We start from the raw sequence: 12,340 nt of genomic DNA, 5'->3' as shown, positions 1-12,340 counted from the left end.
ACCAAAGTTATTCAGCTTTTAGTTTGCTTCATAGGACAGTTCAGGCAATAGTGTGGCAAGTGTTTAAATAATTTCACCGACCAAATATCTTCAATTTAAATGCAAAAAAATACAGAAAAAAAATTGATATTCAAGAAAAGAAATGTTCTTGTTTAAAGAAAGTTCTGTTTAAGGCTTACTAATCTATAAATTTGAGTCGCACTTTCCGATGATCATATCTAGACGGTTAGGAATAAAACTGTATGCCAGCCTCCTGTTTGCCAGCTTATCTCACAGTCCATGCTAGCAGTGAGACTATTCCCTAACCGCCTAATTTAAAACTCAGTTTCACAGATCGAGCAAAGAAAGTTTGTGTTAACTAATAAAAGACTACACCATATTCAAAATAACTATGAAAAACTGATATTCTATTGGAATTAAACTGGCACACTTATTATGTGAATTTAACCCTTAAACCGTCGGTTCCCAATACAATTTGCCAGCATGCCGGGGCAGAGTATATTCGGCAACGTACATTCATTGTACTCCGCAATCGGCTAAAGTTGGTTCCCAGTGCAATTTGCCAGCACACCGGAGCTGATCAGTCCGTGCCGTACATTTGTTGAGCAGCCAGCTCATGACCACTGGCGCCCCCTAGTGAGTCAGCATCACTGTCCCTGTGATTCAGCCGCTGCACTAGACTGTCCTGCCAGCATCAGTGCTTACCTGTGTTTGCTTGTGTGCGGCCAGTTCAAGCTCAGTTGGCTCTGTGATTTACTGAATTCATCAATGGCATCACTCACACACATTGTACATTGTACATATCTTTTTTTTGATTTTTTTTATCATTCATTGGCAGTGTGTAAAATGGTCAGTGGTGCAATAATTGTGATGCTCTTTGCAAAATTTCACTTTTTCTGGGAGAATTGTAACGTTTACTTAAAAAGCGCAGCAAAAAAGTATTTTGTGTCCGGTGGTGCATTAACCCCCCAAGTATATGGCAGTTTAAGGGTTAACGTTTAATATTAAGATTAGCTCTTACAGAAATGGTTAAGTAAATAAAAGACAAGATTATACGGTAGTGCCTTGTTTTGCGAGCATAATTCGTTCTGGAAACGTGCTTGTAATTCAAAGCACTCGTGTATCAAAGTGAATTTCCCCATAAGAAATAATGGACACTCGGATGATTTGTGCCAAAACTCAAAAATATTCATATAAAAATGATTAATACATATTATAAAGTAAAAATACATCAAAACGAATTAACCTGCAGTTTACCTTTGAAAAGAATCGTTACGCACACACCTGTGCTCACAGTGCTTTAGTATACAGTATACGCGGGTACAGATGTTTACCATACGAGTGAGGCACGCTGACTGAGACCGAGCATGGGAGACAATTACCCACAATTCTGCAGCGAGAGAGAGAGAGAAAAGAACTATCGGTTCAGTTGTGATCATGTAACACTCGGCAGACAAAGTTTATACTGTCACGCTGGGGGCACAAAGTTGCAAAGGTTCACTCAGGGTTTTCAAGAGGCACAAACTTTATTCGAGTACAGGAGGAACAGACACAAGTCTCTTTCAGGTGCGATCCGGGCACACTGTCAGAACCGGGTGCCATAGCTCTGCCTCTTGATCAAAAGAACACAAAATTTTGCTCCTCAAAGGGGCGTTGCAGCGTGGGGGACCCAACTGGAGCAGAGGATGTCTGGGGGAAGTGAGACACTAGGACAGCCGCAGTAGGGTCTTTAAAATGTTTGAAACCATTGCACGAGATACCAATCATGTGGCACGGCAGCAGGCAAGCAGCTGATTCCTGCATAGAGGAGCTGAAAAGCTGTGTTTGTTTCTTATTGTACCACTGTTTAAGAGGGGGTTTCGGAGGAGCGTCCACATCCCCTTGGGGCCGCGTTCACCATGTTCACAATACGTACTAATCGTATTGCAAGACCCTGCTCGTTTATCAAGTTAAACTTTATGAAAATGTTTTTGCTTGTTTTGCAAAACACTTGTAGACCAAGTTACTCACAATCCAAGGTTTAACTGTACTAGAACAATGGTTGATGTTATGCACCATATCTACTAGATAGTAAAGAGATCAGCAGATGTCCTATAAATAACAAGACAGGACAGTTGTCTCATACATCAAGGTTTCAAGGGTAAAAGCTGAACCCAAGAGATACAGGGTGAACCAAAATGAAGTACCACATCAAGATCATTGCGTGAGATAGAGGCAGCCAAGTGGGTTGGGGTCGGGGTCCTTTGATAGGCGATCCCTTGTAGTTTTCAGTTGGCAACATTTTTTGGTCTGGTGCGCATCGTGTTTTCACTGTCGAAGTGTTCTTCACAAGCAACAAATCCGTCATCACTACGCAACACGCCTTCTGAATGCACTTCAGCATTCCTCCTAATGGTGATGTCCCACTGGGAGGCTAAATTTAGACAGACTGGTACAACATTGAACAGAATATCTCCAGGCCATCCTCGGACTGTGCAAACACCTCAAGCTGTAAGGGCATCAATTTTGCACTCTCCTAGACGTTCAGCACGCTTCTGCTTTAGACATTTCCAACATGACTTTGAAGAGGATTTTCCATCCATACAAATGATGGTAGTGCAGGAACTCACTGAGAGAGACTGGGAGAGGCGCAGAGGGTTGTGCGCAAACATTCTGCAAGCCATTCATTGAGATGCCATCGTCATGTACAGTGATGAGGCACATTTCAATTTGAATGGTTCCATAAATAAGCAAAACTTTCACTATGGTTCTGAAACCAACCCTCGTGAACTTCATCAGAGACCCCTACATTGAAATGCTAGAAAACTTTTGGTGGCCCCAACTGAAAGAAATTGATGTGGTGGATGCCTGGTTTCAACTCGATGGAGCAAGAACTCATACAGCATGGAGATCCATGCAAGTTTTGTGGTTGATCTCCCTGCGCGGTGATGTCAGGTGGCCTTCATATTCGCCTGATCTTGCTCCGTGCAATTTCTACTTGTGTGGCTTTCTCAAGTTGAAGGTACACACACACCGACCTCAAAACCTTGAAACCCTCAAGGACGCTATTCACCCCGGAATCTCCACTATCCCCCTCGAAATGGCCGAACGAGTCGTGCGAGTGTTCAGAAATCATCACGAAGAGCGTATTGCTAATGATGGCCACCGCCTTGAAGACATCATTTTTACAACTCGGTGAAAACAATCTATTTTGTCTACCCTTTCTTGTGTCATAATGAAATTTATTTTTTCTTGTAGTGTTTTTGTAGAAGAAATGCGGTACTTCTTTTGGCTCACCCTACTTAAGAACAGGAGTGTAGTAGAATAGACTTTAATTTGTATAAAATAGATTTGTAAGCCAACAAACCAATCAGAGTAAATGTCAGGATTAATTCAGCACGGTGTATAAATTCAGTTGTCTATAAATTGAAACTCTTACCTTTGCTACTTTGACCATTCTGTAACAGACTACCGTCATTACTTCTACTGAAGAGACAATAAAGACGCAATGAACAGGTGTCCTCCTGCCTGGTTTCTGACTCAAAGAGGTTTTATCAAACTTGTCCTAGTAGAGGACAGGATTCTATTAACGTGTTGAATTCTTCCACGCTTCACAACTATATTTTGCAAATGTCTTTTATTGTGAGGTATGGCCTGTCGGCTAAGGCTTTGTGCTGTGAAAACAAGTTTATAAGTTTGTTTTCTCCCATCTATTAACTCTAAAAACCTTCTTAAATGGTTAAAAAAAAGCAGATGCAGTGCAGTTACAAAGCTTCCTGGGATAGTGTGCACTATGAAAGATGTTGAGTTTTCCATAATCCCGTCCCATTGTTGACTTCCTAGAAGGAAATGCCTTTTATTTTTGCTGCTGATGCCAATTGTAGAAAGACGACTCATTAACAATACTGCTGCGTCACTGCTTTACAAAACTCGGGAACATTCGACCTGACAGATGCGCTATTAGCTAACCAAACAGTCTGGACAGATTGAATGTTTGCCTTTTCTCCAATAAACCTTCTATCTGGATGAGTTTGAAGAAATGGTAAACTTATGAATACTATCTGCTTTGGTTTTTAAATTCTAAATTAAAAAAAATCCCTGATGTGTGACACATGCTGCCTTTCCCCTGCTCACCAGGCATTGATTAAGTTTTGCTGTAGTTCAGACTTTATAAAGATAATAACAATTAGACTACTCATAAAATTTCTTCTGAAAGTTGCTCTGTAAAGAATATTTTGCGTTGAATGATTTCTTGATCCTGTCCAAGTGTATCAATGGCTCTGTTCACTGATTAAAACTTATTACTGTATTTCAGGGGTGGGCAAAGTCATTCCTGGAGGGCCGCAGTGGCTGCAGGTTTTTGTTCCAACCCAATTGCTTAATAAGAAGCACTTCTTGGTCTAGAAACACTTCTGCTTCATTTTAGTTCTCTCCCTCATTAAGATTTTGAACCCTTATTGCTTATTTAAGTCTTAAACAGCCGCATTCTCAGTTTTGAATTGCTCCTTATTAGCAATAAGATGCAAATGACAAAAGAAACCAGCAGTTATCCATTTTGCTTGTTACCCTGTGTGTATTTATCATGCACTGTTTGGTTTAATTAAATACTAGGAAGGAAAGAGAAGAGAAAAAAGTGAAGGATTGAGAATTACCCATCCGTATTACACTTCAAAGTATTTGGATGATATCCTTAGAATGGAAAAAAAAATCTAGGATATGAGAATGACTTGACATAGCAGAGTTAAAGCACTAACAAGCCATGAAATGTAATTATTGCCAAGGATTGTTTTTTAATTAAGCAACTGGGTTGGAACAAAAACCCGCAGCCACTGCAGCCCTCCAGGAATGACTTTGCCCACCCCTGCCGTATTTTATTGACTGCTCTCTCCACCTGTGTGAATGGCCACTGGTTGATGCACTAATTCATAATTTCATTCTGCGACGTTTACTCTTTGTTTATGTGAATTATTATCTCTGTTTCTTCCTCATACAGTGCTCTCCATAATGTTCGGGGACAAAGATCCCTTTTTCCTTAATTTCCAATTTTGTTCCACAGTTTAAAATTACAAATCAAACAATTCAGACGCAATTAAATTGCACATTGCAGGCATTCATTCAAGGGGATTTGCATGCATTTCAGTCGCACCATGTAGTAAAGACAACACTTTTTCTACTTGCTCTTTTTTAATATACAATGTGCGACCCGGACGTTTTTGGACGAGTTGTTTCAAAACAGTACTGTGCCGCACATCTAGTGGCAGACACCGTATGCGTAATATGTGACCAGGCTTCCACGGTTTTCATCCTGTGGTCTTGCGAGTACAAACTTTTTTTGCAAGTGAAGATTCTATGTGGGTGTTTTGGATCGGCTACTGAAGAGAATTCAAAGAGTTAGAACGGCCAAATTCTGATCCAATGAGTGGTACCTTCTTCATGATAACGCTGCAATTGTAAAAAGTTTCTGGCGAACAGGAACTTTGCTGTTCTTCATCACCCACCCACCTTGCTCGCCAGATCTTACACCTGCCGACTACTTTCTCATCCCCAAGTTAAAATTGCACTTAAAAGGGTGGCCTTTTCAAACAGGTGAAGAAATTCAGCGTGTAGTGAAAAGGGAGCTTAATGACATTTCAAAAACTGCTTTTCTGGAGGGCATGAAGAAGTTGAAGGAACGTGCATTGATTAAGGAGGAATGTATTTTGAAGAAAAAAATTAAAATTATGTCCATATAAGAAATTGTCTGTGTTTTATAACAATTGTCTTAAAAATTTTGGGTCTCACCTTGTACAGTACTTGAATGATCTGGACAAGAATCTAATCCGCACGATGCAAATTATACCAAACTTGCCATCCCCTGCAACTTCGCCCGCATAGTAGTAAAACAGGACAGTGTGAAGGACCCTGCCTTATTCCCTACTCCCGAGATCTCGATTTCCCTCCCCTCGGCCCGCGGCATCTGTCTCGGATTAGCGCAAATATATCACTCCTGCAAGCAAGCTATGATTCTTGGAACGATGAGAGCAGTTGCAAAATCAACCGGAATCTTCAAATTTTTAAATTCTTGAAAAATCTGAATTAAATCCATTAGGTAGTTCTCCCGTTTGCTAGCTAAGTGGAGGTAAGGTACTTCGAGTTACTTTACCCGTTGGAGTCTATAGTTGCCGTTGTTCAACATTAAGATGAGAGCTGTGCAAATGAAAGTAAAAGAAGCCATTCTGAGACTGAAGAACAAGAATTTAAACCGTTAGATACATCTGTAAAACCTTCTAGAATAATCTGATCTAAATCCATAAAGTAGTTCTCTCGTTCGCTAGCTAAGCGGAGGTAAGGTACCTCCTCGGCCCACAGCGTCTCCCTCGGATTTGCACAAATAAATCAGTACCGCAAGCAAACTATGATACATAACGCGCTATCAGGAGTCACAAAATCAACCTGAATGTTCAAGCAAATTATAGAAAGAAAAAAATAAGAAACCGATCTAAATCCGTTAAGTAGTTCTGTCGGGAAAAACGAACAGTCATTGGATTTTATATATATATAGATATATTTATCTATCTATCTATCTATATATATATATATATATTATATTATATTATATTATATATATATAGATATAGATATATATATATATAGATATATATATATATATATATATATATATATATATATATATATATATATAGATATATATATATATATATATAGATATATATATATATATATATATATATATATATATATATATATAGATAGATATATATATAATAGATAGATCTAGAGAGAGAGACTACATGGCAGGGTAGATAATACAGAATTAGGTGAATTTTTACAAAGGGTCTTAGAAAGCATATAGGCTACGGCATATTTGTGGCAGATGACAATTAATGTAAGTAAACGTATCAAATGTAGGAAATGGAAATGTTAGATCTAAGTACTCAATGGGAGGTCTGAAGCTTAAGAGTACCCCTTATGAGAAGAATGTGGAATCTAGTTCATTTTTACTATGTACAGTGCCCTCCATAATGTTTGGGACAAAGAAACATTTGTTGCTTGATTTACCCTTCTGCTCCTCAGTTTAAAATTATAAATGAAACAATTCAGACATCGTGATTAAAGGGCACATTGCAGACTTTCATTTAAGGGGATTTGCACACATTTTGATCACACAACAATTTTTCTATGTGGTTCTCCCATTTCAGGGCACCATAATGTTTGGGACAGTTAGTGTTAAAGGTGTTTGTGATTCCTTTGGTAGGTTTCATTGCTTCATAAGATACCTCGAGTTGCTTCTGCCCATGGGAGTGTATAGTTGCCTTTGTTCAACATTAAGATAAGAGCTGTGCCAATGAAAGTGAAAGAAGCCATTTTGAAACTGAAGAACAAGAATTAAACCATTAGAGACATAGGTGAAACCTTAGAGTGACATAAATAAACTATCTGGGATATCATTAAGAAGAAAGAACACGCTGGAGGGCTCAGTAATCACAAAGGAACTGGTAGGCCAAGGAAGACCTTCACTGCTGAGGACAGAAGAGTCCTCACTATGGTGAAGCAAATGCCCCCAAACGCCTGTCTGACAGATCAAACACAGTCTTCAGGGGGCTGATGTGGATGTGTCAGACACGACTATTAGCAGAAGACTTCATGAACAGAAACACAGAGACCACACTGCAAGATGGAAACCACAAAAACAGGATGGCAGATTACAGTTTGTGAAAAAGGACTTCAAAGAGCCTGCCGAATTCTGGAAAAAGGTGTTGTGGACAGGCGAGACAAAGATGAACCTCATCAGAATGATGGCAAAGAGCAGAGTGTGGAGGCGAAAATGAAACTGCCGAACATCCAAAGCAAAGAACCTCATCTGCTAAACATGATGGGTAGGGGTCTTATGGCTTGGGCATGTATGGATCTATAATATACAGTGTGTATATATACAGTACAGGCCAAAAGTTTGGACACACCTCCTCATTCAATGTGTTTTCTTTATTTTCATGACCATTTACATTGGTACAGTAGATTCTCACTGAAGGCATCAAAACTATGAATGAACACATGCGGAGTTATGTACTTAACAAAAAAAGGTGAAATAACTGAAAACATGTTTTATATTCTAGTTTCTTCAAAATAGCCACCCTTTGCTCTGATTACTGCTTTGCACCCTCTTGGCATTCTCTCGATGAGCTTCAACAGGTAGTCACCTGAAATGGTTTTCACTTCACAGGTGTGCCTTATCAGGGTTATTTAGTGGAATTTCTTGGTTTATCAATGGGGTTGGGACCAGCAGTTGTGTTGTGCAGAAGTCAGGTTAGTTGGACGATCATTTATTTTTCAACAGGACAATAACCCCAAACACACCTCCAGGCTGTGTAAGGGCTATTTGACCAAGAAGGAGAGTGATGGAGTGCTGTAGATGGTCATGAAAATAAAGAAAACACATTGAATGAGGAGGTGTGTCCAAACTTTTGTCCTGTACTGTATGTGTGTGTGTGTATATATATATATATATATATATATATATATATATATATATATATATATATATATATATATATATATATATATATATATATACAGTATATATATATATATATATATATATGGGTAGTGACAAATACAAAGGAGTAACATCAATACCGTATTAAAGGAGTGACATTTTATTGGAGTGACAAATTATGATTCAAATTTTACACTCACCAAAAAAAATCATTGTCGCGTCACCTACCACTTGGATGGTTGGTTGGATGGTTGTCACTCCTTTGAAATTTATATCTGAGATTTCACTCCTTTGTTATGTCACTCCTATGACATCTGTATGTCTGTCCGCTTTGGACGAGAGAACTACTTTAACGGATTTAGATCGGGTTATTTTGTAGATTTTGCTCGAACATTCTGGTTGATTTTATGACTTCTCTCATTGTGCTAAGAATCAGTTTGCTTGAAGGACAGATATATTCACACTAATCTGAGAGAGAGGCTGCAGGCCGAGGGGTGGGGGAAGCGAGACCTCAGGAGTAGGGAGCCGGGCAGGGTCCTCCACACTGTCCTCTCTCACTACTATGCGGGCGAAGCCACGAGGAACGGCTAGTACATGATAATTAATTTGGCTTTTTATTTTAAAGACGTCACAGTGTCAATGCACTGAAGGCTTTACAGTGAGGGGAGTTTTCACAGGTAAAGTCAATAAATTCAGCAAAATGGTATTCTGCTGCATTTCCATGTTGGTGCTGCTTACTTCAGAATGCTATCTTGAACAGTAAGAGATTGTATGTGTTTTTCTGTGTCTGTTTTCCCCCTCTTAAATCTATCCCCTTGCATTTCCAGGTTCGTTACCTGAAAATTATTGAGAAGAGTGGCTACCAGGCTTTACCATGGGTTCGATACATCACCCAGAATGGAGGTAATACCAATATTTGAAACCCAAATTTTGTGGGGGAGGGGTTGTCTGCATCACATTTAAATTATGACGTTACATAATTGGTACGCATATGTCTTCATATGCAGACCTGCACACCATTTTTAACCTCAGGCCATCTTTGTCTATTTAAGGTTGATGGATGACAGTTTAGATTTCTTTGAATCTCACACATATATTCCCAAGCACTGTAATACTTAAAGCTACACAGTACAGAAATTAATGCAGTACATATGTAGATAGTAATGAACATATTGTGACGTATGCGTCGGTGTCTTGCACCCTAAAACACGAGACTGAGTCTCAGTACTTTAGCAAAACCAGCTTTATTCAGTTTGAAACAGGAACAGCACAATTATTTATTGTAGTGGGAGCTACCATTCTGCTAAACAGCCACAGCAAACAGGAAGGGGTTGGGCCAGGTCATTGGCCAAGTTATACTATTCCCTGCCTTTATAATGTTCCTCGCATCAGCCTTTGGCGACAGGCGCCTATAACGCGATCTCAATCGGCTCGTAGTTGTTTCTGTGGTTCCCCGCTGCGCACTGCGAACCTATGGTTGCCTCAGCAATAGACAAGCAGTCCTCCACAGACATGGCAGGCGTGTTGTCCTGTTTTTTTTCCTAAAAGAGTTGAGAAACCTCACAACATACCAGAAATTCCAATTTGGACAACGCTTGCACGCTGCACAGCACAAATACATTATATTAACTCTATTTTTTATAGTAAAAAAATCTGCAAGAAACTGTTAAAACAATGTTTGTAAACAGATACATGCCTGTGCATTTACATTTAGGCACTGTTTCAGCTGTCAATATCAATTCATTATTTCAGTTTTCAAAAATATTTCCTATATCATGCTCACAGTGGGGCTGAATTAAAATACTGTGTCTGTCTTTAAACAGCAACCTTTTAGTACATGGATTTGACCACAAATGATCATTCACATTAGCCTTATGTATTTATCTCTAACAAAATTAATTTGAATTACCTAATGTGAACCTCGGGTAAAATAAGTTTTTCATGTTTGGCGTACAGTTGTGCTTGAAAGTTTGTGAACCCTTTAGAATTTTCTATATTTCTGCATAAATATGACCTAAAAACATCATCAGATTTTCACTCAAGTCCTAAAAGTAGATAAAGAGAAACCAGTTAAACAAATGAGACAAAAATATTATACTTGGTCATTTATTTATTAAGGAAAATGATTGAATATTACATATTTGTGAGTGGCAAAAGTATGTGAACCTTTGCTTTCAGTATCTGGTGTGACCCCCTTTGCAGCAATAATTGCAACTAAATGTTTCCAGTAACTTTGCTCATTCCTGCACACCGGCTTGGAGGAATTTTAGCCCATTCCTCCGTACAGAACAGCTTCAACTCTGGGATGTTGGTGGGTTTCCTCACATGAACTGCTCGCTTCAGGTCCTTCCACAACATTTCGATTGGATTAAGGTCAGGACTTTGACTTGGCCATTCCAAAACATTAACTTTATTCTTCTTTAACCATTCTTTGGTAGAACGACTTGTGTGCTTAGGGTCGTTGTCTTGCTGCATGACCCACCTTCTCTTGAGATTCAGTTCATGGACAGATGTCCTGACATTTTCCTTTAGAATTCTCTGATATAATTCAGAATTCATTGTTCCATCAATGAAGGCAAGCTGTCCTGGCCCAGATGCAGCAAAACAGGCCCAAACCATGATACTACCACCACCATGTTTCACAGATGGGATAAGGTTCTTATGCTGGAATGCAGTGTTTTCCTTTCTCCAAACATAACGCTTTTCATTTAAACCAAAAGTTCTATTTTGGTCTCATCCGTCCACAAAACATTCTTCCAATAGCCTTCTGGTTTGTCCACGTGATCTTTAGCAAACTGCAGACGAGCAGCAATGTTTTTTTTGGAGAGCAGTGGCTTTCTCCTTGCAACCCTGCCATGCACACCATTGTTGTTCAGTGTTCTCCTGATGGTGGACTCATGAACATGAACATTAGCCAATGTGAGAGAGGCCTTCAGTTGCTTAGAAGTTACCCTGGGGTCCTTTGTGACCTCGCTGACTATTACACGCCTTGCTCTTGGAGTGATCTTTGTTGGTCGACCACTCCTGGGAGGGTAACAATGGTCTTGAATTTCCTCCATTTGTACACAATCTGTCTGACTGTGGATTGGTGGAGTCCAAACTCTTTAGAGATGGTTTTGTAACCTTTTCCAGCCTGATGAGCATCAACAACTCTTTTTGTGAGGTCCTCAGAAATCTCCTTTGTTCGTGCCATGATACACTTCCACAAACATGTGTTGTGAAGAGCAGACTTTGATAGATCCTGTTCTTTAAATAACACAGGGTGCCCACTCACACCTGATTGGCATCCCATTGATTGAAAACACCTGACTCAATTTCACCTTCAAACTAACTGCTAATCCTAGAGGTTCACATACTTTTGCCACTCACAAATATGTAATATTCAATATTTTCCTCAATAAATAAATGACCAAGTATAATATTTTTGTCTCATTTGTTTAACTGGTTTCTCTTTATCTACTTTTAGGACTTGAGTGAAAATCTGATGATGTTTTAGGTCATATTTATGCAGAAATATAGAAAACTAGCCAACCCGCGGCGTAGCATACGCCGCATAATCAGGCCGCTTTTAAATGATTTTTAAGCACAGAGGAAAAAATAAACATTTGAAAAATCCGTAATTTAATAAACCACCAAGAAAAGTAACATTGCAAAAATGCACGCTACGAACCAACATACAATTGTCCGTGACTGAAAACCGGAGGAGCGCCTTTGCGCTTTCTCCTTCCAAAGCGAAGGACGGGGTTGAATGTCGCTCATTCAGTACGCACTGCCCGCTTATGTGCCCGCCCCCAACTCCCTACCTGAGTCGCTTTCGTCTGTGTACAGTCCACACGCACCTGTGAGTCACGTTGACTGTTAATTTTC

The 12,340-nt window shown here is 39.4% G+C and overlaps 1 protein-coding gene across 1 annotated transcript in view; it reads left to right on the top strand.

Annotated features, from left to right (window-relative positions):
- Positions 1 to 12,340, top strand: part of ap1m1 (adaptor related protein complex 1 subunit mu 1) — a 111,203-nt gene that overhangs the window by 72,820 nt on the left and 26,043 nt on the right. The window contains exon 11 of the mRNA XM_039767032.1: positions 9,301 to 9,376. Within this exon, the coding sequence (XP_039622966.1) occupies positions 9,301 to 9,376 (76 nt within the window). The remainder of the gene's footprint in view (positions 1 to 9,300; positions 9,377 to 12,340) is intronic.

The sequence above is a fragment of the Polypterus senegalus genome, chromosome 10, assembly GCF_016835505.1.
Source record: "Polypterus senegalus isolate Bchr_013 chromosome 10, ASM1683550v1, whole genome shotgun sequence".
Classification (NCBI taxonomy): domain Eukaryota; kingdom Metazoa; phylum Chordata; class Cladistia; order Polypteriformes; family Polypteridae; genus Polypterus; species Polypterus senegalus.
The sequence above is the reverse complement of the archived record's forward strand: the minus strand, read 5'-3'. Positions and strand labels throughout refer to the sequence as shown.